Here is a 26,977-nt window from a genome sequence, read left to right on the forward strand (position 1 = left end):
CTTGAGTCATTAAGTAGTCAACCCCTTTGTTATGGCAAGTCTAAATAAGTTCAGGAGTACAAATGTGCTTAACAAGTCACATAATAAATTGCAGGGACTCACTCTGTGTAATAAGTGTTTAACATGATTGTTGAATGACTACCTCACCTCTGTACCCCACACATATAATTATCTGTAAGGTCCCTCAGTGAATTTAAACACATTCAACAATAGACCAGGGAGGTTTTCCAATGCCTCACAAAGAAGAACACCTATTGGTAGATGGGTACACATAAAACATTTTTAAAAAGCTGACGTTGAATATCCAATCGAGCATGGCTAAGTTATTAATTACACTTTGGATGGTTTATTACACTCAGTCACTACAAAGATACAGGCGTCCTTCCTAACTCCGTTATTAGAGAGGAAGCAAACCTCTCAGGGATTTCAATGAGGCCAATGGTCATTTTAAACAAGTTACAGAGTTAAATGGCTGTGATAGGAGAACTGAGGATAGATAAACAACATTGTAGTTCTCCACAATTCTAACCTAAAGGACAGAGAAAAGGAGGAAGACTGTACAGAATAAAATGTGGCCTAGTTACAGTTTTGACTTAAATTGGCTTGAAAATATATGGCAAGACATGAAAATGTCTGTCTAGCAATGGGGATGTCATAAGGTGAATGCACCAATTTGTAAGTCGCTCTGGATAAGAGTGTCTGCTAAATGACTTAAATGTAAATGTAATGTAATGACCAACAACCAACTTGACAGAGCTTGAAGAATTTTAAAAAGAATAATGGGCAAATATTGTGCAATCCAGGTTTGGAAAGCTCTGGAGAGACTTACACAAAAAGACTCACAGCTGTAATCGATTGAATACTTACCTAATCAAAATACATTTGTTTTATTTTCAATTAAGAAAGTTTATTTTACATTTTTCTTTCACTTTGACAATCAAGTATTTTGTGTAGATTGTTGACAAAAAAACGACAAATCTATTTTAATCACACTTTGTAACACAACAATATCGAAAAAGTCCAGGTGCGTGAGTACTTTCTGAAGGCACTGCACATCCCTTCATGTCGCTACAGCTCAGCAAAGGCTGGGGTTCACATAAACAAAGGCTCATGTCAACGTTCTCACCTCCGTCATCCGACCATACACCTTCTGGTGCTGAAACACATCTTTATTATGTTTGAAGTAGCACACCAATCTACATTCCATCATATGAAACCTAGTGACCAATTGTTTTCATCTCATTGTGTTCAGTTTTCCCTTCATTAACATAGGACCTCTGCTCAGTGAATGCTGTGCAGATCTTTGTAGCAGTTCAGAATGTCCTGAAAAGTTGTAGTTGTTGCTTGAGGTGACCATTCCTCTCATGAATACAGTTATAATGTCCACCTTTGTTGCAGTATATAAAGCTAGCTCCGTTCCACAATGATCTCTCTCAAAACCTTCTCATTATCGTCTCCTCAGGAGTAACATGTCCTTGAAGAAGTCGGTACAAACTCTTGTTTCTAACATCATCAACAGTGAACAAGATTGGAATGTCTTTGTTCCACCTGAAATACCTGAAGGGACAGAACCTTCTCTTTGTGTGTTTTTTCTAAATGCTGTTTTGTTGGTGAATAACAATGTGAGAGCATGTGGAAGACATTAGAGGGATCTCTCCTGCTGGACAGAGGCTGGTTTTGTCTGTTTGTTTTGCTCTCCTCCCTTCATGCTTCCTTCATCCTCCCTTCATGCTTCCTTCATCCTCCCTTCATGCTTCCTTCATGCTTCCTTCCTTCCTCATCACAGCTAAAATTGTTTACATGGATGTGTACTGGGTCATGAAACAGCTCTATACTTCAGGCTCAACCCAGATGTTTAGAATACGGATAAGTCTTCAGCATATTGAACTAACCTGTCAGTGAGGTTAGGCAAGGGAAGGAAGCTGTTGAAGAGCATCGAGACTGGGCCATTGTCTGGGCCATGCAATAAAGCTGAGAGGTTGCTTCCTTTATGAACTGTAAAACAGGATAAGAACAGAGGATAGACTCAGACCTGTAAAGTTGTCTGGATTTGTTCTGGTCCTGGCTATTGAGTCTCTCCACCATGCCAGACAGGCATCCCTATTCCTGGCTGCAGGCCTTTGATAGCTCTCTCTGTCGCTCTCTCTCTGGGTCTCTGTCTCTGTTTGTGTAAGACCATGTTCTGAGGATAACGTGTGTGTGTGTCGCTGTTTTTTTCCCTTTCAACTTTCAAGACAGAGGCAACACATCTGAGCTCTGTTGTTTTGTGGCCTTTATTGTTTTCATTTGAATGTTTTGATGTTTCCTGCCCTGAATGGGGGAGGATCTAGGGGAAATACTAGGCTACTTAGTGGGCTCGTCCGCTCTAGCATCCAATCTCTGAATTATTCTGTACTCTCAGGGGCTGTGCTTGCTTACCATATTGTCTTGTGGCCTAGCTTTCTCCACTTTGGTCTCTATTAGGATTTCATGACTGTGAGCTCATGAGTTGACAATCAGTGGGTCATAGTCCTGTTCTGTGATTGGTAGACAGTATATTCTGCTAATACCAGCCAGCTAAAACCAGGAATGTCAACAAAGTTTTGAGTCATTAACTGCCCCGGTTTACCAGGTCTCCCTCAGAGCGATCTCACCGCCCCGTTTCCCGGAGTCCGAATGGGAATTCTGAGAAGGACACATAATTCCCTGATATCTCCCACAGCTGACTGACAGGGGAGGAGGATTGAGAGAATTAGGTACTTGTTTTGTGGTAGAGATGTGTTTCTGTGGTATCCTGCATTCTTCTGCCGTTTCGCTCCATTTGGACCCCTTTTTTGATGTGATTCTGGTGGACGTGTTTTATCAGCCCCATCGCTAGAGACGGAATATCTGTTTTTGACACACACTGTGTGTGCGCGCACAAGCTACACACACTACAAAGGGCCGCTCTGTCCAGAGCATTGAGCTCTGAGGGAATAGATCAGAGCTCCTCCCTCCATTTTCACTTTCCTATTTCTTTCTCTCCTGACACCACTTTCTCTTATTTGTTTGTTTGTTTTGGAATGCATGGTGTAAATCATATCCTAGGGAAGTAGAGGGGGTATTAACAGCTATTAGCTTGAGGAGAGCTTGGAAGGAGCGATGGAGGGATGATTGAGAGGGGAGTTGGAGTCCACTCCTCTCTTTCTCTTCCCACTCCCCTGCTCTGGCTAGCCTTATTTGGTCACTTTGCTGCTGCTACGACTGGAGAGAAAGGGGGGGGATGGACAGATTGTTATTTTCTCTTCTTTTCCCTAAGAGAGAGATCTGATCTGAGGTCAGAGACACAACCGAGGCCTGAGAGAAGGGGGTTGTGGGTATCCTCTACTTTGCAACACTTATGTAGTCTCCATGTAAAATATTCAGCTGCTAGATCAATTTAATGAAGGTGTTTAGGGTTATCATTCTATATACACATATGAAGTGTGATTTTGGAGCTGACCATCTCCAGTATGCAAGGCATTGTAATGGGCTGGTTATGATACCCCTCTCTAGCCAAAATGATTGACATACTAAGTACTTGTGTGTGTTGGTCAGTGGAGCATTTAGTCACTGCAACAGTACAGTATGTGTGAACAACTTGTACGTTAGATATGCCAGAAGTGAAACTGTTTGGTTGGTTTAACTGAGAACACATGCAAATCTGAGGAGCTGTTTCTCTGTCTGCTTCCTATTGTGGCTATGGAAATGACTGGTACAATCACAATACTTTCAGGACTGGCCAGTTGTTTGGCGTTATGTACAGTGACTGTCATATCTCAACATACTCACAAAGAAATCAAATGAAAAAAGCTGCAATAGGATTGTGAGTTTGCTAAACAACATTTTAACACTTAACTTTTTGTTGTGAGTTTGCTGAGGAAACTCACCAAACTGTTGAAACTGGTTGCCTTATAATTGTACGTTGAATCAACATTTTTTACAGTGCTGCAGTACTGTACTGTACCCACTGTATACAATCATATCCCAGGCGTTTCAGTGGAAATGGTCTCACGGACAGACACTCTGTCACATGCCGAGTTCCCTATCCCCTTTCCCCCTCTCTAATGTTCCCCCAGTGGCCTGTCTCATGTCACGTCCTCCCCAATCTTTCATCTGAGCTCATGAGACTTATCTGGATAGGAACCTGATGCAAGCCATCTGTAAGTGTGTGCGTGCGTGTGCTCATGTGTGTTTTAGCATGTACCCCTGTGAGAAGGATGATGTGTGTGTGTGTGTGTGTGTGTGTGTGTGTGTGTGTGTGTGTGTGTGTGTGTGTGTGTGTGTGTGTGTGTGTGTGTGTGTGTGTGTGTGTGTGTCACTGAGCACTGTGAATTTATTTACTTCTGACCCACTGGAATTGTGATGCAGTGAAATAATCTGTCTGTAAACAAAAATGACCTGTGTCATGCATAAAGTAGATGTACTAAGCGACTTGACTTGTAAACAAGAAATTTGTGTAGTGGTTGAAAACGAGTTTTATTGAGTTTTATTGACTCCAACCTAAGTGTATATACACTTCTGACTTCAACTGTAGCTGCATTGACAACAACTCAATCTTAACCATCCTTCACCTCTGAAACTGTTATTCATCACCTTAGTGTCTCTCTGTCCAGATTGTCTGTTCAGGTTGTGTCCTATGAACCGGTACTCTGCTCAGAAACAGTTCTGGAAGGCAGCGAAGCCCGGAGGAAACAGCACCACAGACACGGTCCTCCTCAACAAACTGCACGTGAGTCACTCCCCCAACCCTCTTACCATGATATTACTGTATTATATGATTTATTCTATCATTTAATCAGTGGTATAATGACTTCAAATGTCATTCGAGGTATGAGCTCAACCACATCTGAAGAGATACAATAGATGAGCCCTCTTAGATAACTAAACTAATCTAAACTAGCACTACTTCTAAAATCCAATACAACTACATTAGTAAAGCACTCATGTTATTTTCCTTGACTGTGGTAATCTCTCATTCAAGTGTGAAATACTACATCCTGCAATTCCCTTTAACAACATGTATGGTTTGAGGAGCTCTCTTAAAGGGTTTAGGTTTTCTGTCCCCACACTGGTGTGATGGTGTTCTTAGGGGGATTATATATTTGCTGAGGTAGAGGTAATGTTCAGGTCCTTTTATAGACATTTCTGAAGCTGTAGTTTCATTACTACCACCGTCCCACCTTTCTTCTCTCTCTCTCTCTCAGCTCTTTCTCCCTCCCTCCCTGTTCTGATACAATACCACTTAAAGCCTCCTGGTATCTGACTACGGAGTCATAAAATTATAGATTCAGATCTCTCCTGTGTTACCATGGTGATGTGAGGCCAGAGTTTTAGGTTCTAGCCCTTCAGTTGAAGCTTGCAGGAGTGTTGCTGTTAACTGCACTTGCCATTGCTACATTCTTTAGATTTCTGTCATTGAAATGAATCCTCCTTACTCAAGACCATGTGGATAAATTTGTGCAAAAGCAGTAGCAATGTTACTACTATCAATAGTAATGGTCTCTAACTCCTTTTTCCATCACTTGTGTAGCATGCAGCAGATTTGGAAAAGAAGCAAAACGATTCAGAAAATAAAAAGTTGCTCGGAACGGTGATTCAGTATGGGAACGTCATTCAGGTGTGTGTGTATACATATTCATTGTCTGAAAGAACAGTGATTGGCTTGTATCCACAGCCAAAAGTCATGTCAAGGAAGCCAATCTAAGCCATAATGAATCTCATACCCCACATATTTCTATTGGGTTTTAGCGTGACACAGTTTACGAGGCTTCCCTTCCAAGATATTTTGCTGGTTCCAAACTTGGAGAACCCCAGAGGCATCCATGCGGTTTCTGTTTGTTTATAAATATAACAGTGATGTGGGAGGATCTAGATTGTGCTTTTCTAGATTCAGAATTGAGCATTTTCTTTTCTCAGTCAAAACCTTTCAGTTATAGTCTGAGACTAAAACGTACTGCATACCCATAAGGGCAGAGAAAGCTCATACAACGCAGAAATAAACCCTATGAAGAAGATGATGTGCACAAGCAAAACTTGTCAGTATGTTTGTATCACACAATGACAGACTGCTGGGTTATTGTATCGTATCTTATAATATTGTATCGCAACATTCCATCCCAAATATGTTTGCTGTATTCCCCCAGCTCCTCCATCTGAAGAGTAACAAGTACCTGACAGTGAACAAGCGTCTGCCTGCGCTGCTGGAGAAGAACGCCATGAGAGTGATGCTGGACACGGCCGGAAACGAAGGCTCCTGGTTCTACATTCAACCCTTCTACAAGTTGCGCTCCATAGGAGACAGTGTGAGTTCTAGCTATATGGTTCTCCAAGCTTCAGCATAGATGCTGTAAAGAAGTCAATGGAACGCAGAAGTGGGGATAGAAGGAGGATACCGGATTGGGGGACATTCAACAAATCTGACCTAACAAATAGGATATTCGTCAAATGATTGATGTAACAGGCCCAAAATGTAGTTAATGAAGTCCTTTTTGGATTTATTTCGGGTTTTGCTGCATAACATTTAGAAGTTTCCACTTTTCAGGTTTAGAAGTGACTGCTAAGTCCCGTTCTTATAAGCTGATAGAATAGCTAGCGTACAGAAATCGGTGGAGGTAGCCAGTCATTTTGAACTGGAATGCAGATGATTGGTGATGATGACATGAACATGTATTGGGGTTGACATCAATACAAGCATTATACTCGGATTTAGTGTGAAATACACATAAATACTAGCCTGAATCTCCTCATTGCTGGGGGGCAATGAGGAGATTCAGGATCTTTCCTCCATGGCATTTCCATTGTTTTGGTCGAGTTCGATTGACTTCTTTACCGCATGTGCTGGAGACCTTGTGAGTTCCACTGTATCTATATCATGGTTCTACAAGCTGTGTTCCATAGGCATTAGTGTGAGTTAAATATGGTTCTACATAGGAGAAAGTGTGAGTTCCACTGTATCTATATCATGGTTCTACAAGCTGTGCTCCATAGGCATTAGTGCGAGTTAAATATGGTTCTACATAGGAGAAAGTGTGAGTTCCACTGTATCTATATCATGGTTCTACAAGCTGTGCTCCATAGGCATTAGTGTGAGTTAAATATGGTTCTACATAGGAGAAAGTGTGAGTTCCACTGTATCTATATCATGGTTCTACAAGCTGTGCTCCATAGGCATTAGTGTGAGTTAAATATGGTTCTACATAGGAGAAAGTGTGAGTTCCACTGTATCTATATCATGGTTCTACAAGCTGTGCTCCATAGGCATTAGTGTGAGTTAAATATGGTTCTACATAGGAGAAAGTGTGAGTTCCACTGTATCTATATCATGGTTCTACAAGCTGTGTTCCATAGGCATTAGTGTGAGTTAAATATGGTTCTACATAGGAGAAAGTGTGAGTTCCACTGTATCTATATCATGGTTCTACAAGCTGTGCTCCATAGGCATTAGTGCGAGTTAAATATGGTTCTACATAGGAGAAAGTGTGAGTTCCACTGTATCTATATCATGGTTCTACAAGCTGTGTTCCATAGGCATTAGTGTGAGTTAAATATGGTTCTACATAGGAGAAAGTGTGAGTTCCACTGTATCTATATCATGGTTCTACAAGCTGTGCTCCATAGGCATTAGTGTGAGTTAAATATGGTTCTACATAGGAGAAAGTGTGAGTTCTATCTTTATGGTTTTATACATCCATCCCTTCTACCAGCTGTGCTTCACAGGGGACAAGTGTGAGTTACACCTATGGCAATGATCACACATACTGTATAGGATCGCCTGAATTATAGCTTCTGGAAACATGAACAATCTGTCAGACTGAGTGAATCAAATGTGTAAGGCAATATGGTCACAGATATACCTTCCTAGACTTTCAAAAAATAAGTCAAACATATGCCAAAACTCAGAAAAAAAATTGTAGACCTCCACAAGTCTGGTTTATCCTTGAGAGCAATTTCCAAATGCCGGAAGGTACCACATTCATCTGTACCAAAAAATAGTACGCAAGTATAAACACCATGGGGCCACGCAGCCGTCATACCGCTCAGAAAGGAGACGCGTTACTTTGGTGCGAAAAATGCAAATGAATCCCAGAACAACAGCAAAGGACCTTGTGAAGATGCTGGAGGGAACCGGTACAAAAGTATCTATATCCACAGTTAAACAAGTCCTATATCGACATAACCTGAACGGCCGCTCAGCAAGGAAGATGCCACTGCTCCAAAACCACCATAAAAAGGCCAGTCTACAGTTTGCCACTGCACATGGGGACAAAGATCGTACTTTTTGGAAAAATGTTCTCTGGTCTGATGAAACAAAAAGAGAACTGTTTGGCCATAATGACCATCGTTATGTTTGGCATGGCATCATGAGGATGGAAAATGACTTGTCCTGAGATGTTGCTTCAATATATCCATCTGTCAGGAAGTTAAAGAATGGTCGCAAATGGGTCTTTCAAATGGACAATGACCCCAAGCATACTTCCAAAGTTGTGGCAAAATGGCTTAAGGACAACAAGGTCAAGGTATTGGAGAGGCCATCACAAGCTCTGACCCCCAATCCTATGTGGGCAGAACTGAAAAAGTGTGTGCATGCAAGGAGGCCTGCAAACCTGACTCGGTTACACCAGCTCTATCAGGAAGAATGGGCCAAAATTCACCCAACTTATTGTGGGAAGCTTGTGGAAGGCTACTCGAAACTTTTCACCGAAGTTAAACAATTTTAAGGCAATGCTACCAAATATTAATTGAGTGTATGTAAACTTCTGGCCCACTGGGAATGTGATGAAAGAAATACAAGCTGAAATAAATAATTATCTCTACTATTCTGACATTTTCACATTCTTAAAATAAAGTGGTGATCCTAACTGACCTAAAACATGGATTTTTTTTACTGGGATAAAATGTCAGGAATTGTGAAAAACTGAGTTTAAATGTATTTGGCTAAGGTGTATGTAAAATTCCAACATCAACTTTAAGTAGCAGCCAGCTCGCATGTCAATCAATCAGGTGTGTTCCTGTCAGTTGTGCTAGTCATGTGTGCAGCATAGTAGTCTCTTTGTGGATTAAAGCAGCAGAGGCCAGGAGTCATTCTACAGCCACAACAACACAAATGGCTGTATCACCTCAGGCCGAGTCAGTGTTTAGGCTGGGACAGGAGAAGGGGTCAGGCAGAGTCAGTGTTTAGGCTGGGACAGGAGAAGGGGTCAGGCCGAGTCAGTGTTTAGGCTGGGACTGGAGAAGGGGTCAGGCCGAGTCAGTGTTTAGGCTGGGACTGGAGAAGGGGTCAAGCCGAGTCAGTGTTTAGGCTGGGACAGGAGAAGGGGTCAGGCAGAGTCAGTGTTTAGGCTGGGACAGGAGAAGGGGTCAGGCAGAGTCAGTGTTTAGGCTGGGACAGGAGAAGGGGTCAGGCCGAGTCAGTGTTTAGGCTGGGACAGGAGAAGGGGTCAGGCCGAGTCAGTGTTTAGGCTGGGACAGAAGAGGGGTCAGGCCGAGTCAGTGTTTAGGCTGGGACAGGAGAAGGGGTCAGGCCGAGTCAGTGTTTAGGCTGGGACAGGAGGAGGGGTCAGGCCCAGGTCAGGTGTTTAGGCTGGGACAGGAGAAGGGGTCAGGCCCAGGTCAGGTGTTTAGGCTGGGACAGGAAAAGGGGTCAGGCCGAGTCCGTGTTTAGGCTGGGACAGGAGAAGGGGTCAGGCCGAGTCAGTGTTTAGGCTGGGACAGGAGAAGAGGTCAGGCCGAGTCCGTGTTTAGGCTGGGACAGAAGAAGGGGTCAGGCCGAGTCAGTGTTTAGGCTGGGACAGGAGAAGGGGTCAGGCCGAGTCAGTGTTTAGGCTGGGACAGGAGGAGGGGTCAGGCCCAGGTCAGGTGTTTAGGCTGGGACAGGAGAAGGGGTCAGGCCCAGGTCAGGTGTTTAGGCTGGGACAGGAGAAGGGGTCAGGCCGAGTCCGTGTTTAGGCTGGGACAGGAGAAGGGGTCAAGCCGAGTCCGTGTTTAGGCTGGGACAGGAGAAGGGGTCAGGCCCAGGTCAGGTGTTTTGTGACGGCTTTCCACTCTAATCCTCTTTGAGGGCCAGATCAGCTCTAGCTCTGGACTGACTGGGCTTATAAGTGGCACCATGCTGGAGCCTTGTACTTTAAAGAGCAACTGAAGCCAATAAACAACTTCTCTGGTAGAAAACAGCATGTGTCATTGGTATCAGTCAACAACAAAAAAGGTGTTATCATCAATTCGGCGTGTAGCTTCAGACGACCTGATCCTGATGTCCATGGGACCATTAGTGAATTACACAATGTACAGTATATGGGACAATATTTTAAAATGTCAATAGCTCCGAATTTCAATGACTTAAAAACCTTAAGAACTGTAAATGATAGAAATTCATGTACAAATATTGAAAGCATTTAATGAGACAAGTAAAACATGTGCAATATCAACATTTTGTCCCATTTACATTCTGTATGGGCTATCCAAAGTCAAACCAACTTTGCCACTGTCGCACACCCGACAGCTGAATATAATTGGCAAAACAATTTGGCTAGACCTGGTTAGACTTTTTCAAGTTATCTAAAGGGGGAGTGACTGTGTACAGTTTTGACAGATAAAGTACAAATGCTTCCCACTTTCACACACACACACACACACACACACACACACACACACACACACACACACACACACACACACACACACACACACACACACACACACACACACACACACACACACACACACACACACACACACACACACACACACACACACACACACGCACACACACGCACACACACACGCACGCACGCACGCACGCGCGTGACACCCACATCAAAGCAAGTCTCCAAGACCCAAATCTCGTTCTGTCGCATTTCCTAATAAGGAGAATTGAAATCATGAAGTTCAGCCCCGCCTTTAAGGATAAGTCTCCAGAGCGGTTTGAATGATCCTAAATCTCCTGGCTCTCCCTGCCAAGATCTTGAGGTGAGTAGGAGCCCCAGGACAGGGTGACCTAAGGTGGAGCCATGACTGTTGTTCTAGTACTACGTCTAGGTAATAGGCCCTCTGGATGAGTGATTTGAGTTTGAGATTCAGAGCTTCACATACTGTCCTGTATTTGACTGCTTACAGACACATGCAAATGAGTTTTGTTCATGTTTCATAGCCCCTAGCAGCTGACGTGCACATGTGTAATGCATGCATACTAAATTGTAATGTGTGTTTTCATTCCAGGTGGTGATAGGGGACAAGGTGGTCCTGAACCCTGTGAATGCTGGCCAGCCCCTTCATGCCAGCACCCATCAACTAGTGGACAACCCAGGATGTAACGAGGTTAGCCCCTCACGCTGTCTCTAAGTCCTCTCCTATGGGTTTATACAAATACTGTATGTACAATATTTATAGGAGTGTATAGTGTTACTGGCCCCCTCCTATCATTTCAAACATTACAGCATTGTGCCATGGTCCTCCACATTTGCATCAATTATGTCTAGGATTTGCATTTAGCTCTAGTCTGCAGCTCATTCTGTGAGAATGGTGTGCCTCTTTATAGTTATAGGATACCAGTGAAGACAGTTCTATTAACCTGAGCCGCGGTGCACCAGTCTATGGCTTGTGATGTGAACTGGCAAAGGGAGGGAGGAGTGCCCTTCTCAAATGGAACAGTAATCTGTGCCGCTCGGTCATGTTGTCGACAGCATGGTGCATCGTCCAGAAACATACAGCTCTTTCCATAAAATAGATGTTTGCTTTTTCAGACTAGTTTTCATTGGGAAGAAAGAGCAAAGACTTTTGCATGTGAAAACTAAGAATCCTATTCATTACTCCACATGCTTAATCTCGCCTAGGCTATGTCACTTTTGTTTTGAGCCGACTTCTCCGGGGGCTTTAAACTGGGCACCTGGCGCACGCTGGGAGGCAGCCCGGTTCCAAAACTAATGCAATCACTTTTCACCCTGTGCAAACTCCATCCACCGGGGTAATCGGACCAGATAATCAAATTCCCTCAGTGATGATTGTTGCATGTGTAGCTATTAAGGGATTAAACTGGTAACTATTTTTGTATGCTTGGTGTTTCAGGTGAACTCGGTCAACTGTAACACCAGCTGGAAGATCGTGCTGTTCATGAAATGGGGTGACAATCAGGAGATCATTCTAAAAGGGGTTGGTTTTATCACAAATTTCAACCAATCAGGCCTGATTTTCACAGTTCACATTGCCTTGAGTATGAATCAGAAAATAATGGGTCGACGAACCCGGTATCCCAGTTGAAGAGACAACGCTGTTAAATGTTATAGGTAGCTTAAAAATATATCCCAAGGCAGTGACACTTCCCCTAGCAGTCTCTGTGGTAACAACCTTCCTGTCTGTTTGTTGACAGGGTGACGTGGTGCGCCTGTTCCATGCAGAGCAGGAGAAGTTCCTCACCTGTGACGACCACCGGAAAAAACAATATGTCTTCCTGCGCACCACTGGACGCCAGTCTGCTACTTCTGCAACTAGCAGCAAAGCCTTATGGGAGGTGGAGGTGAGGATGAAGTGCATAGAAATAGAAATTGTAGAAGCGGAGAAAGCCCCTCAGATCATGGCAATTTTACTTCTCCCTCATAACTGCACATTTATTCTGACTAAAAGTTCCGTTTTAGTTTGATGTGTATATGGGCTTACAAGTTGCTAATATGTGCATGTACACAACTTAAGGGTAAGATATGACATGTGACTGATCGCTGTGTTTCTCCTCTTGCCAGGTGGTGCAGCATGATCCATGTCGAGGTGGAGCTGGCTATTGGAACAGTCTGTTTAGGTTCAAACACCTGGCCACTGGACACTACCTGGCTGCAGAGGTCAGTAACACTGCTTTTATCACACGCACACAAAAAATATATATTGTTGCCAGGAAGTCACATTGAGACCTCTGATTGTGAAGAGAGCCCTAGCATGTTCATTGTATGTGTACTGTTGTGTGTTTTCCAGATGAACCCTGACTATGAGGAAGAGTGCCTGGAGTTCCGCTCCTCAGTGAGTCACCTTCTCCAGTTCTGGTAGCAATGGCCTACCATGTAGAGGAATGATGAATACTGTGGGTCATCTGAACCAGTCGTTCCCAGATTTTTTATATTTGTTTTATTTAATTTAACCAGGCAAGTCAGTTAATGACTTAATGACTGCCTAGAAACAGTGGGTTAACTGCTTTGTTCAGGGACAGAACAACAGATTGTTACGTTGTCAGTTTAGGGATTCGATCTAGTAACCTTTTGGTTACTGGTCCGACGCTCTAACCACTAGGCTACCTGTCGTAGAGTTTTCCTGTGAACCATTGAATGAACCAATCACAACCCAGTCTGTTGACATAATATGAAATTAATCAGTCACATCCCACTAGTGTGTCCCTGGACAGTGATTATTGTAGCTCTTCTTACTTGTTTATCTCAGCTTGAACCTGTCACAGTAAAGAGCACTTCCCCAATGCCACCATTAGATGGCAGTGTCTGCATAGAGACGTGTGATGGTACTAATGTGGCATGGTCTGACTTTAGCTAGCTGGTTGCAGTCTATTACTAGGAATGGATCTCATAGTCACAGCACTGACACATACTACTCTCATTAGTCAACACATGGTTGAATAACTAACAGAGCAGGACTCTGAGAATGAACATGTTCCCTTTTCACATTAAGTCAAACCGAGCCAAGTTGTAATGAGCTGGCTGTTCTGGTTATGCATCCACCATATTGTAGTTGCTGGTCAGCACCATAGAGTGAAAAGGGTTATACATTATTAAACAATCATTCACTATAGTGACCATGTGAACACAGCAGAAGACCCAAACTATCAGAATCATAAAACACGGGACGAGATGTTAAAAACTGTCCATTGTGCCAATAGATGGCATGGGAGGTTTATTTCTTAGACTGGGGTAAGATGTCAATTTTTGGGACACATCCTCAGTAGTGTGCCTTCGAATCAGTGGGTGTTTCGGCCTTTAATCACTAAACACCCTCATCAAAGGTGGCCAGCTAAAGGGTGATCAAGCCTTAGCTTGTGTCCCATGCCCAATTAAGATGTCCCACAGGACTGTGCAAGGCAGGGGCGTCCTCTTCTCTGAGCCAGCCATACAGCTGACCGCATACCTCATATGCCCTCCTCAAGTTGGAGGGATCTGAATTGAGTTCTCAGGTGGGGGTGAGGGGTCATGAAGTTATAGCCCAGCAAGGGTCCTTCCGTTTGATCCAGATCCACTGGCTACCTCTTTCAGCTGCTTGAGAAACTGCTCTGACGGTCTGCCGCAGAGCCTGTCCATGGATTCCAAGTTCTTTCAGCAACCTGATGATGGAAGAAGCCACGAATCCTCTGCATCCCACTTCAACTGGCCAGACTTTTGCATTCCAGCCACGCTGAGTTGCGTCTGCTGCCAACTCTGTGTAACGCACGGGACTGTGAGCTCTATGATGTACACAGCCTTTCGTGAAGGGGACCAAAGTACCATGTCTGGCCTAAGGTTGGTAGAAGCAATCTCAGGTGGAAAAATGAGTTGCTGGCCAATATCGACAAGCATCTTCCAGTCCCGGGCCATAGCTAGGTGTCCAGTTTCTGGCTTTGTAGGAGGATACTTGGGCCTTTTCTGTCCCTCCCAGATGAATGTTGTTGTTTGGACGGGATTGCTTGTTTTTGGAGGTAATGAATTGGTTGCACTCCTCTTGGTCTCAAGTGCTGCAGCCAGGCTCTTGAGGACCTGATTGTGCCTCCAGGTGTAGCGGCCTTGTGAGAGGCTGGTCTTGCAACCTGTCATTATATGCCTGAGAGTCGCTGGAGCTGGGCAGAGGGGGCAGGTCGAGTCCTCGCCATACCATTGATGTAGATTTTTTGGTGATGGAAGCACATCATAAACAGCTCTTATGATGAAGCTGATGTTGCTTGCCTCCATTTGCCAAAGCTCACTCCAGTTGATCTTTCTCCTCTCCAGGCCTTCCCACCGCGTCCATTGCCCTTGTTTAGCAAGAGAGACAGCCTTTGCACTTCTTGCAGTCTCCTCCTGTCTTCGCACCTCCTCGACCACCAGCTTCCTGCGTTCAGATGTTGTTGCCTTATGGAATGTTGGTTTGCTTGCTGCCAGGCCAAAGCCTCCTCTTCCATGCTGGATATTCCCCACAATGTCTTGGTGTCTCAGGGCTGATGTTGCTTGCTGCACAGCATTGGATGATGTCCATTTCCGTCCAGTTTGTAGGGGAGGTGCAGCCTTGCTAATGGTCTGGTCTTTGGAGTCCTTCAATGTCATCTGAAGTCTTACTTTAGAGCACTTGTACTCCTCCGTTAGACTTGTAAGAGGTAGTTCAAGGACCCTTTGCCATAGAGGCCGATGTTACTCAGGCATCGTGGGACACCCAGCCATTTCTTCACGTATGAGGTAATGGTTCGCTCCATCTTCTCCACTGTTGTTATTGGGACCTCATAGACGGTGAGTGGCCACATTACCCGGGGAGAAGTCCAAACTGTAGGCACCAGAGCTTGAGCCTCCCAGGCAGTAGGGTCTTGTTGATGTTCTCAAGACCGTCGGCGATGTCCTGCCTTACTTGCTGCACTTGATCTTTATCCCGGAGGCTTTCGTTGTACCATCTACCCAGGCTCTTGATGGGTTGCTCAGACACCGTTGGTATCGGGTCATCTCCAATGCAGAACCTCACATCTTTAAGCTGTCCCTTGACTATGGAGATGCTTCGAGATTTGCTTGGCTTGATTTTCATCCGTGCCCACTTGATGTTATCCTGCAGTTTTGCAAGTAGCCGCCTGGTGCATGCTGCAGTGGTGGTCAGTGTAGTCATGTCATCCATGTATGCTCGGATAGGTGGGAGACGGAGCCCTTCCTTAGTTCTCTCACCACCGACCACCCATCTCGATGCCCTGATGATGACTTCCATGGCCATAGTGAAGGCCAGAGGAGAAATTGTACAGCCTGCCATTATGCCTACTTCCAAGCGCTGCCATGTTGTTGTGAAGTCAGGTGTTGTGAAACACAATTGCAGGTCTTGGAAATAGGCCTTTACCAGTGTAGTGATGGGTTCTGGTACGTGGAAAATGTTGAAGGATTCCCAGAGGAGTTCATGGGGAACTGAGCCAAAGGCATTGGCCAAGTCGAGGAAGATGACATAGAGGTCTCTCTTGTCCTTCTTAGCTGTTTGGATCTGGTGCCAAATCATACTAGTATGTTCCAGGCAACCAGAGAAACCAGGAATGCCTGCTTTCTGTACAGATGTATCAATGTACTTGTTCCTTTCCAGATAAGTGGACAGCCTCTGTGCTATTATACTGAAAAAGATCTTCCCTTCGACGTTGAGAAGGGAGATTGGTCGGAATTGACTGATGTCTGTCGCATCCTTCTCTTTCGGGATTAGCACACCACCAGCCCTTCGCCATGCCTTTGGTATTATTTCCTTCTGCCACACTATCCTCATGAGCCTCCAAAGAAAGCGTAGAACATCCGGGGCGTTCTTGTAGAGCTTGTATGGTACTCCATTAGGCCCAGGAGCCGAGGCCGCTCTTGCTCTTCGGACAACGTTCTCTACTTCCCTCCATTTTGGAGGGTCAGTGTCCAGATTGAATTCTGGTGGTTGAATAGGTGGGATGTCATGTGGGATGATTATCTGCTCATGCCTTTTCATGTCCTGGTGGACCTTTTCCAGATGTTCTTCCAGTTCAGGCTTTGTAGTTTTTAGGATTCCGCACTTTTCCTTTGCGAAGAGATCTTTGACAAACTTAAAGGGTTTTTTATAGAACCGTGTTCTTGAGTGTTCCTTCTTCCTACGAAGTTTCCTTAAGTTTTCCGCTCTTCGCAAGGTTGCCAGCCGACATTTAATGTCTGCTTGGAGTAGCATGAGACCTTCTCTCTCTGCATCAGAGGCCTTCTTCCACTGCTTCCTCAGCTGCCTTCTCTCTCTGACAAGTATCTTGATCTCCTGATGTCTCCTAGATTTGGCTGGTGCGGGAGGTGTCTTGCCACTTCTCCTTTCGTTTACGCCAAAGCGCTCTTCTCCGAGCTTTTTCTCTGCTTTTCCTACCTGTTGTTCCAAGATTTTTGTCAGGTCGTTGTTGATTGTTTCCCACTCTCTCTTTTCAACGGCTTTGGGCCACTTCACACTCGGTCTGTGCCCTTTGATCTTTTCCTCTTTTAGAGGTCTCTGTGGTTGGGTGAGTTCATCCACCGGCATTTCTGTGCTTGTGTTATCCTCCTCAGTTACAGGGGTGCTGATGCTCTGCGAACTTTGGTTTGCGTCCCGTCGCTGTGCTTCATTCGACTGATTTGACTGGCTGCTTCGTAAGAAGTACTGGTCAATGCGAGGTCCCTGTCTCTGCTTCTCTAACAAGCACCTTTTCCTCCCCTTGATGGATCCTTAACCCCCTTGCCGATGTTACTCTCTCCCAACCACAGCTGCACACCTGAAGTGTGTGTCCTGCTGCTGTTATGGTTGTCTCATGTGCTGTGTTCCTACTCGTAGTCGTTTCCGTTCCTGGGTCCGTAACCGTGTGATCAGTCGTTGAGCCATCTTGCGCCCCAGCTCTCGCAGGCTCTAGGGGTATGTTCCTTTGTTGACTTTCAGTAGCACTTAGCGGGTGTCTCCAACATACTGAAACAGCGTCGGAGACTGCCAACATGGGTAGCTAACCCATGACAGCCCCAGTGGGGTCTATTCCCTCCGGTCAGCTGTCTCTCCAAGCTGTCACACAGACTTTCCTATGTTGTCAGCTGTCCTTTCACAGCAGTCACTGGACTGGTCCAGATAATCAGAATCATAAAACACGGGACGAGATGAAGATAAAGATAAAGACAGCTGCAGTTTAAAACGTCTTATGGCTAGGGGTTCCGCTAGCAGCACCCCTCGACAACATTCCGCTGAAAAGGAAGCACGCGAAATTCAAAAATATTTTTTTGAAATATGTAACTTTCACATGTTAACAAGTGCAATACACCAAATGAAAGATAAACGTCTTGTTAATCTACCCATCGTGACTGATTTTCAAAAAGACTTTACAGCAAAAGCACAACATATGATTGTTAGGTCAGAGCCAAGTCACAAAAACACACACAGCCATTTTTCCAGCAAAAGAGTCACAAAAAGCAGAAATATAGATTAAATTAATCACTATCCTTTGATGATCTTCATCAGATGACACTCATAGGACATCATGTTACACAATAAATGTATGTTTTGTTCGATTAAGTACATATTTATATAACAATCTCAGTTTACATTGGCGCGTTACGTTTTGCTTCCAAAATATCCAGTGATTTTGCAGAGAGCCCCATGAATTTACAGAAATACTCATTGATAAAAGATACAAGGGTTATTCACAGAATTAAAGAGACTTCTCCTTAATGCAACCGCTGTGTCAGATTTTGAAAAAACTTTACGGAAAAAGCAAACCATGCAATAAGCTGAGTACGGCGCTCAGAGACCAAACCAGACAAAGAAATATCCGCCATGTTTTGGAGTCAACAGAAGTCAGAAATAGCATTCTAAATATTCACTTACCTTTGATGATCTTCATCAGAATGCACTCCCAGGAATCCCAGTTCCACAATAAATGTTTGATTTGTTCGATAAAGTTCATCATTTATGTCCAAATTCCTGCTTGTTGTTAGCACGTTCAGCCCAGTAATCCATCTTCATGAGACGCGAGCACTAGGTCCAGACGAAAAGTCCAAAAGTTCCATTACAGTCCGTAGAAACATGTTAAAACGATGTATAGCATCAATCTTTATGATGATTTTAACATAAATCTTCAATAATGTTCCAACCACAGAATTCCTTTGTCTGTAGAAAAGCAATGGAACGACCTCTCAAGTGAACAAGCGTCACGAGTTTGTGGCACTCTGCCAGACCACTGACTCAAAGAGGTCTTATGAGCCCCTCCTTTACAGTAGAAGCTTCAAACAAGTTGCTAGACTGTTGACATCTAGTGGAAGCCTTAGGAAGTGCAATTTGACCCCATAGACACTGTTTTCGATAGGCCAAGCTTTGAAAAACTACAAACCTCAGATTCCCCACTTCCTGGTTGGATTATTCTCAGGGGGTTGCCTGCCATATAAGTTCTGTTATACTCACAGATATCATTCAAACAGTTTTAGAAACTTCAGAGTGTTCTCCATCCAAATCTACTAATAATATGCATATATTAGCAACTGGGACTGAGTAGCAGGCAGTTTACTCTGGGCACGCTTTTCATCCAAATGTGAAAATGCTGCCCCCTATCTCACACAGGTTAACTCTGTACTTACTCTACCTAATTACCCTAAACACTGACATATTAACATGTATACATATTTGATTCTATTTATGTATAATAACGCTGTGATTGATACTTTACAATACACTGTGATAACAGAGGAAACATCTCATTTAGCCTTTAGAACTTCATACCATTAGTAGGTAATAATAATAATAATAATAATAATAATATAATAATATAATAATATATAATATAATAATAATATAATAATAATAATAATAATAATAATATAATATATGCCATTTAGCGGACGCTTTTATCTAAAGCGACTTACAGTCATGTGTGCATACATTCTACGTATGGGTGGTCCCGGGAATCGAACCCACTACCCTGGCGTTACAAGCGCCATGCTCTACCAACTGAGCTACAGAAGGACCACTGAGGTCTAGTGTAGTATATAATTAGGCCTATATTTTTTATTGATCAAATTGATGCTCTCATTGTGGTGAAAGAAGAGATCTTTTTGAGTTGAGTCTATCTTCTTCAGTATGCACACGATATGCTCTTTGGGTCATTGTCCAGGAATTTTACAGTAAACTGCCGTGTGTTTTTATCAATCATTCTCCTTTTTATAATCATTGATCCTGGTCTCCTGTGCCCTGTGTCCATGTGGTTGTGCAATGATCTGATGAGACTGTTTTGTTGTCATGTTGTCTCTAGTGATCTGATGAGACTGTTTTGTTGTTTCTGTAGTAATCTAATGAGACTGTTTTGTTGTCATGTTGTGTCTCCAGCTGGACTCTGAGCAGGTGGACCTCCGCGCCCGCCTCAGGAACCCCCAGGAGAAGGTCATGTACACCCTGGTTTCTGTCCCTGATGGCAATGACATCTCCTCCATTTTTGAGCTGGACCCAACCACTCTGAGAGGGGGTGACTCCCTAGTACCCAGGTAGGACTTTGAGCTGGACCTTACCACTGTGAGAGGGGGGGACTCCCTGGTACCCAGATAGGACTAGGGCCACTGCATTGTGCAAAAATACTCCATTACTCATAATACTTCTATAGGACTTAGCAATTTTTTTAGAAAGTAACTTTTTATTACATCCATGAGAATGTGTCAATTTAAAATGCATCTTTAGATGTCATCCTGTATTGTTGTGTGATGGAACTGGTCATGTGCAGGGAGAGTGGTGAGTGACCAGGCTATATCAGGGTTGGGGTCAATTTGAATTGAAGTCAGTCAATTCAGAAAGTAAACTAAAGTTCTAATTCAATAATTGAAAAAATAAAAAGCTTGTATTTTCAATGACTTCTCAATAAACTGCAAAGAAGAAACTATTATTTCCAAAGTTTTTCAATTAGTTTTTATTTTAAATTTAAATCACTTCCTGAATTGTCTGACTTAAATCGGAATTGACCCTACCCTGGTATACGTGGATGTCTATTGAGATAGAGTAGCTATAAAGTCAGGATGTCTGTAAAGATGACTGTATCTCTGGAAAGTCCCCCAGAAGACGTAGTGACTACAGTAGGTATCCCACTGTTGACGCAGATCAGATTCTAAAGAACATGTTGCAATATGAAATGGAACCGGTCATGTTCCTCCCACCGGAAATGGAGAGACACACATACACACACTAATAATCTTTAGATTACATATGTGTGGTATTTGTTTGTCATCAGCCACATTTAGTTGAATTCAAGTGAAATTTCACTTATTAAGTCTAGTGACACCCCATCCCGTGAACGGGACCGTTGTCATCATCTGACACTAATTAGCATAACGCAACAGACACAAATCTTCCTAGATAATCTACCTATTCATGAAAATCACAAGTGAAATATATTGAAACACAGCTTAACCTTTTGTTAATCACCCTGTCATCTCAGATTTTCAAAATGTGCTTTACAGCCAAATCTAGACAAGCATTTGTGTAAGTTTATTGATAGCCTAGCATAGCATTATGCCTTGCTAGCAGCAGGCAACCTTGTCACGAAAATCAGAAAAGCAATCGAATTAAATCGTTTACCTTTGAACTTTGGATGTTTTCACTCACGAGACTCCCAGGTAGATAGCCAAAGTTAATTTTTTCCCAAAATATTATTTTTGTAGGCGAAATAGCTCTGTTCTTCACGTTTGGCTGAGAAATAAACCGGGAATTGCAGTCACGACAACCCCGAAAAATATTCAAAATTAGCTCCATAATTTCGACAGAAACATGGCAAACGTTGTTTATAATCAATCCTCAAGGTGTTTTTAAAATATCTATTCGATAATATATCATAGCATCGGAACGCAGGGCTTTCAAAAGATGAGTCACTTCCGGATTGGATTTTTCTCAGGCTTTCGCCTGTAACATGTTCTGTTATACTCACAGACAATATTTTTTACAGTTTTGGAAACTTTAGAGTGTTTTCTATCCTAAGCTGTCAATTATATGCATATTCTAGCATCTTGTCCTGACAAAATATCCCGTTTAATTTGGGAACGTTATTTTTCCAAAAAAAAGAAAATACTGCCCCCCTAGTATCAACAGGTTAAGACACCTGTTATTACTTTCAGTGTAAAGGGTAAGTGGACAGGGTTATGGTCACGCTGGCTTCAGTATAAATTGACATAGGACATGTGTGAGCAATAGTGTGTACGTGTGAGTCGGTCTGTCATTTTTCTCTCCCTAGCTGAATGTACAGTAGGGAAGCTTTGACTTCCAGTAACCAGTGTAACTGGCATGCTGGTTGTGAGGGTGGGAGGATATAATCTGTTGACTGTGATGGAGGACAAAAGGATAATTCCCACAGACTAGACTGACTCTAGACTAGGGTTGCAAAGGATCAGAAAATGTTCAGAAATGTTCCGTGGAAAGTTGAGCCTGGGAATTTAGGGAATTTAGCTTAAATTCATCAAAAACGTTAGCTTATAACAGTGAACATTTTATGTGGGATACACAGAAGGCAATCCTAGGTCTTGTGGCATATTTTGGTTAAACTATCCCCAATTCAATTGCAATCCTTTGCATGCACAGTGCACTCTTCCATCACATGTTCAGCTGATTCTCAAGATCTTGCACACTAATGAGATGCTATTGAGCCCACACTACTACACTGTCTGAGCCAAGGACTACATGCTTTCTGGTAAGTTTTGATTACATTACTGGGTGTGGTGAATATATTTTATATGACATACATTATTTTTTGTTAACTAGTAAATAGTAGCCTACAGCAAAGTGTGTTTAAATCCTTTCTAACTTAACAATTTCTGCTAGTTAGATTTTGCTACCATGTGGGTTTTAGTTTGCTTGATCCTGCTAACAGAAGAGTGTTAATTCACCTGTTTCCATACATGTTTCATTTTAAAACATTTATCTTACAAAGGAGTTGTTTAATCTAACTGCTTAACTATTTATCTGTACATGGAATTGTTTGTTTTTTTACTATTTTTTTTCTCATCTTTACAGGAAAATGCCACAGGCACTATCTGCAGCTAATGTAGAAGGGAAAACTGTGTACATTTGAAAATACTATGCCAAATCATGAAGAATGTGAAGAATGCAACAAAGATGCAGAATCGCTCACAATCGCACACAACAAGCAACCTCTGACAAAGTCCCTCTACTTCTTTTCGAGGTGAAAATGATGAATCAGACACCTTATCGATAGCAACAGCTCATCCAAGTTTGTTTGACACAATGGAGGAACAGAGAAATGCTGATGAATGTCTTGCTCCAGCTGTGTAAGCAACTGGTTCACCTCTGACGCTCACAGGCAATGTGTATTGGAAGAGATTTCTGAATGTTCTACACCCAGCATACACCCCTTCAGCCAGACATCCTTTATCTACTCATTTGCTGGATGCAGTTCAACAGAGTTCAAGTGAAGGTCAAGCAAATCATAAAGAAAGCAGACTGTATTGCAATCATCTCTGAAGGGTGGTCGAATGTTCATGGGCAAGGAATAATTAACTACATCATCTCCACCACTCAACCAATATTCTACAAGAGCCCAGACACAAGGGACAATAGACATACCAGTCTCTACATTGCAGATGAGCTGAAGGCAGTCATCAATGACCTTGGACCACAGAAGATATTTGCACTAGTGACAGACAATGCTGCAAACATGAAGGCTGCTTGGTCTCAAGTGGAGGAGTTTTACCCTCACATCACACCCATTGGCTGTGCTGCTCATGCATTGAATATGCTCCTCAAGGGCATCATGGCACTGAAAACAATAGATGCGCGCTACAAGAGAGCCAAGGAAATAGTTAGGTATGTGAAGGGTCCTCAAGTTATAGCAGCAATCTACCTCACCAAGCAAAGTGAGAAGAGTAAGGGCACCACATTGAAACTGCCGAGCAACACCCGATGGGGTTGTGTTGTCATCATGTTTGACAGTCTCCTGGAGGGAAAGGAGTCTCTCCAAGAAATGGCCATATCGCAGTCTGTCAATATCGACAGCCCCATCAAGAGGATCCTCCTGGATGAAGTATTTTGGGAGAGAGTGGTAAGCAGCCTGAAACTCCTGAAACCTATAGCAGTAGCCATTGCATGGATTGAGGGAGACGATGCCATCCTGTCTGATTTTCAGACTCTGCTTGCAGATGTAAGAGAAGGAATCCGTACTGCTCTGCCCACTTCACTGTTGCTCCAAGCAGAGGAAACTGCCGTTCTGAAATACATAAAAAAGCGTGAAGACTTCTGCCAGAAGCCCATGTTGGACCCCAAGTATGCTGGCAAGTCTGGTGCAGAGATCAACAAGGCCTATGGTGTCATCACTACTGTGTCTTGCCATCTTGGCCTGGATGATGGCAAGGTTCTTGGCAGTCTGGTGAAATACACTTCCAAGCAAGGGCTTTGGGATGGAGATGCAATATGACAGTCGTGCCAACATATCTCATTAGCCACCTGGTGGAATAGACTTTGTGGATCTGAGGCTCTTTCCCCTGTTGCCTCCATCCTCCTCCAAATCCCACCAACATCAGCCGTCTCAGAACACAACTGGTCTTTGTTTGGGAACACACACACCAAAGCATGCAACAGGCTGACTGATACAAGGGTTGAAAGGTTGGTTGCCATCTGGGTAAATGTGAGTCTTTTTGAGCCTGACAACAAGCCATCCTCAACATGGTTGGAAAGTGACAGTGAAGATGAGGACTCAGTCTGATGTTCAAGAGGTGGACATTGGAGGTCCAGGGAGAAGACATGGAAGCCTGAGAGGAAGACAACCAACGTTTTCGTTTCTGGACTATCATGTTACAGTATGTTGAAAAGGTTTTTGGGAGATACGATGGATGAGTGGGGATCATTCAATATTCCCTTTTGTTGTTCAGTGAAATCATCCCATGTGAAGAGTCAACTCATTTAATTAAAGTTATATTCGTAACTAAATCTTTTTTTTCTATTGGAAGGATTTAATCATTTGCAATTATGTCTACTTATGATAATGTAAAAAGTTTATGTTTCTGTCTCCATATGATATGATAAATATATCCAGTGCAAAAGAACATCTACATTTAAATGGTATTAATATTAATTTGCGTATATTCCCGTTAATTCCCATATATTCCTGTTAATTTCCACCTGTAAATATTCCCCAGAATGTGCAACCCTACTCTAGACTGACTTACCGCAGGCCCTGGCCCTGTTCCCTACTTACTATATAGGCTAAAGTACCTACTCAAGTGTGTGGTTGAGTTTTATACATGTGAGATACTATAAGATGTTGTGTTTGGATTTACAGTAATCACTATTATTATGATCTCCCTCCCTGTACTGGAATGCATCAGATGAGATGTATTTGTATTTAATCTGAGGCACACATCAATTCCACTGTTTGGTATGGCACTGCTTGGTGTGTTCTGGTGTGGGCCTTGCCCAATAAATACTTTATTATTCATTCTGGATTCACAATACTGTGTGTGTGTGTGTGTGTGTGTGTGTGTGTGTGTGTGTGTGTGTGTGTGTGTGTGTGTGTGTGTGTGTGTGTGTGTGTGTGTGTGTGTGTGTGTGTGTGTGTGTGTGTGTGTGTGTGTGTGTGTGTGCGTGTATGTGTGTGCGCGTGTGCGTGTGTGCGTGCTCTCAGGAACTCGTACGTGAGGCTCAGACACCTATGCACCAACACATGGGTCCACAGCACCAACCACCCCATCGACAAGGAGGAGGAGAAACCTGTCATGCTACGCGTGAGTGACCGCTCAGCCAGCCATTAAGACTAGTCAGTTTGTGAGACCTTTTCAATAGTCTGTCTAACCCAATCTTTAACTCCTGTACATTATGATTGGTCTGTCCCAGATAATCAGTCCAACCCAAACGTTACTCAATAATATCATAATACCCTTAGAATAGTTTAGATAGACAATTTATCTGATGACCAGGTGCACTATTGAATACTATTCTATTTGTGAGTTTACTTATGAGAAATAATTACATTTGACCATCCAAATTCACGCGTCACTGTTGTTATTTTAAGATTGGCACGTCTGCACTGAAAGAAGACAAAGAGGCTTTTGCCATCGTACCTGTTTCGCCCGCCGAAGTCAGAGACCTGGACTTTGCCAATGATGCCAGTAAAGTGTTGGCCTCCATCGCAGGCAAACTGGAGAAGGGCACCATCACTCAGAACGAGAGAAGGTACATAGCAGTAATTTTGGTGCTCTCTGCATTCTTTACCTCTTCAATGTTGGCACCAAACCCTTACCATAATGTAATGTCCTTGGAACTCTTGGTATCAACATTAAGGATTCTAAATCTCAAATAAAATTAGCTGTACTCAGGATATTTATGGTTGTGCCTCTTCCTGTGTATGACTTCCTGTTCCTGTGTGTCGTCCAGGGCGGTGACCAAGCTTCTGGAGGACCTGGTGTTCTTCGTGGTGGACATCCCCAACAATGGCCAGGATGTTCTGGAGATCATGGTCAACAAGCCCAACAGAGAGAGACAGAAACTCATGAGGGAACAGAACATCCTCAAACAGGTAGAGTACCATGTCATTCATAAGGGACAACCAGAACTTCCACAGACTGAATGGGTGAATAAAGGCTCAGGACGGTTACTTGATTCCTTTTCAATGTGGATACATTTTGGAGCAAGCTCCTTTGTCTACTATTAACCTATATAACGAACTTTGTCATCCTTCACCAAACGTTTTTTTCAACAAATACATTTTCTTAACCTGATGGAACATCATCCAACTGATGGAATTTTGTGTTCAGATCTTCAAGTTACTGCAGGCTCCATTCACAGACAGCGGGGATGGGCCCATGCTGCGATTGGAGGAGCTGGCCGACCAGCGCCACACACCCTTCAGACACATCTGTCGCCTGTGTTACCGCGTGTTACGCCACTCTCAACAGGACTACCGCAAGAACCAGGTACAGCAACGTGGTAACGGTCAAGGCCTACTGGTCTGATCCTTACAAAGCCAGACAAGGCACATGACTGGTCTGGTCACAAAACAACCACTACCCCAACCTTATCCCTAGCCCCTTAACCTAACCCCAACCCTTTCAATGTTTGCTGATATGAAGATACTAGATAAGGTTAAGGAATATGATTGAAGTTCCCCTTAGTTCATTGGAGGTTTAGGTGGAGTCATCACCATTTGGCTTCTATACACCTACAGTATCTGGTTCCTTTAGGCCTGCAGACCCTAACAGCTCCAGTAAAGGAATGGAATAGGGGTTGTTTTCTCATGCTGTTCTGGACAGTGTACCAGCAGACCGAGTCTTAACCCATAGCCTATAGATTTTATTTTATTTTTTAAATATTTTTATTTCACCTT

The 26,977-nt window shown here is 43.3% G+C and overlaps 1 protein-coding gene across 3 annotated transcripts in view; it reads left to right on the forward strand.

Annotated features, from left to right (window-relative positions):
* The window catches only part of LOC124031230 (inositol 1,4,5-trisphosphate receptor type 1-like), a 189,796-nt gene that overhangs the window by 16,990 nt on the left and 145,829 nt on the right, over positions 1-26,977 (forward strand). For all 3 annotated transcript variants that reach the window (XM_046342257.1, XM_046342258.1, XM_046342259.1), the window contains exons 4-16: positions 4,614-4,729; positions 5,531-5,617; positions 6,144-6,302; positions 11,215-11,313; positions 12,061-12,144; positions 12,362-12,508; positions 12,729-12,824; positions 12,955-12,999; positions 19,996-20,150; positions 25,280-25,379; positions 25,667-25,827; positions 26,029-26,170; positions 26,409-26,567. In XM_046342257.1, coding sequence (XP_046198213.1) covers positions 4,614-4,729; positions 5,531-5,617; positions 6,144-6,302; positions 11,215-11,313; positions 12,061-12,144; positions 12,362-12,508; positions 12,729-12,824; positions 12,955-12,999; positions 19,996-20,150; positions 25,280-25,379; positions 25,667-25,827; positions 26,029-26,170; positions 26,409-26,567 — 1,550 coding nt within the window. The remainder of the gene's footprint in view (positions 1-4,613; positions 4,730-5,530; positions 5,618-6,143; positions 6,303-11,214; positions 11,314-12,060; positions 12,145-12,361; positions 12,509-12,728; positions 12,825-12,954; positions 13,000-19,995; positions 20,151-25,279; positions 25,380-25,666; positions 25,828-26,028; positions 26,171-26,408; positions 26,568-26,977) is intronic.

The sequence above is a fragment of the Oncorhynchus gorbuscha genome, linkage group LG03 (assembly GCF_021184085.1).
Source record: "Oncorhynchus gorbuscha isolate QuinsamMale2020 ecotype Even-year linkage group LG03, OgorEven_v1.0, whole genome shotgun sequence".
Taxonomy (NCBI): Eukaryota; Metazoa; Chordata; class Actinopteri; order Salmoniformes; family Salmonidae; genus Oncorhynchus; species Oncorhynchus gorbuscha.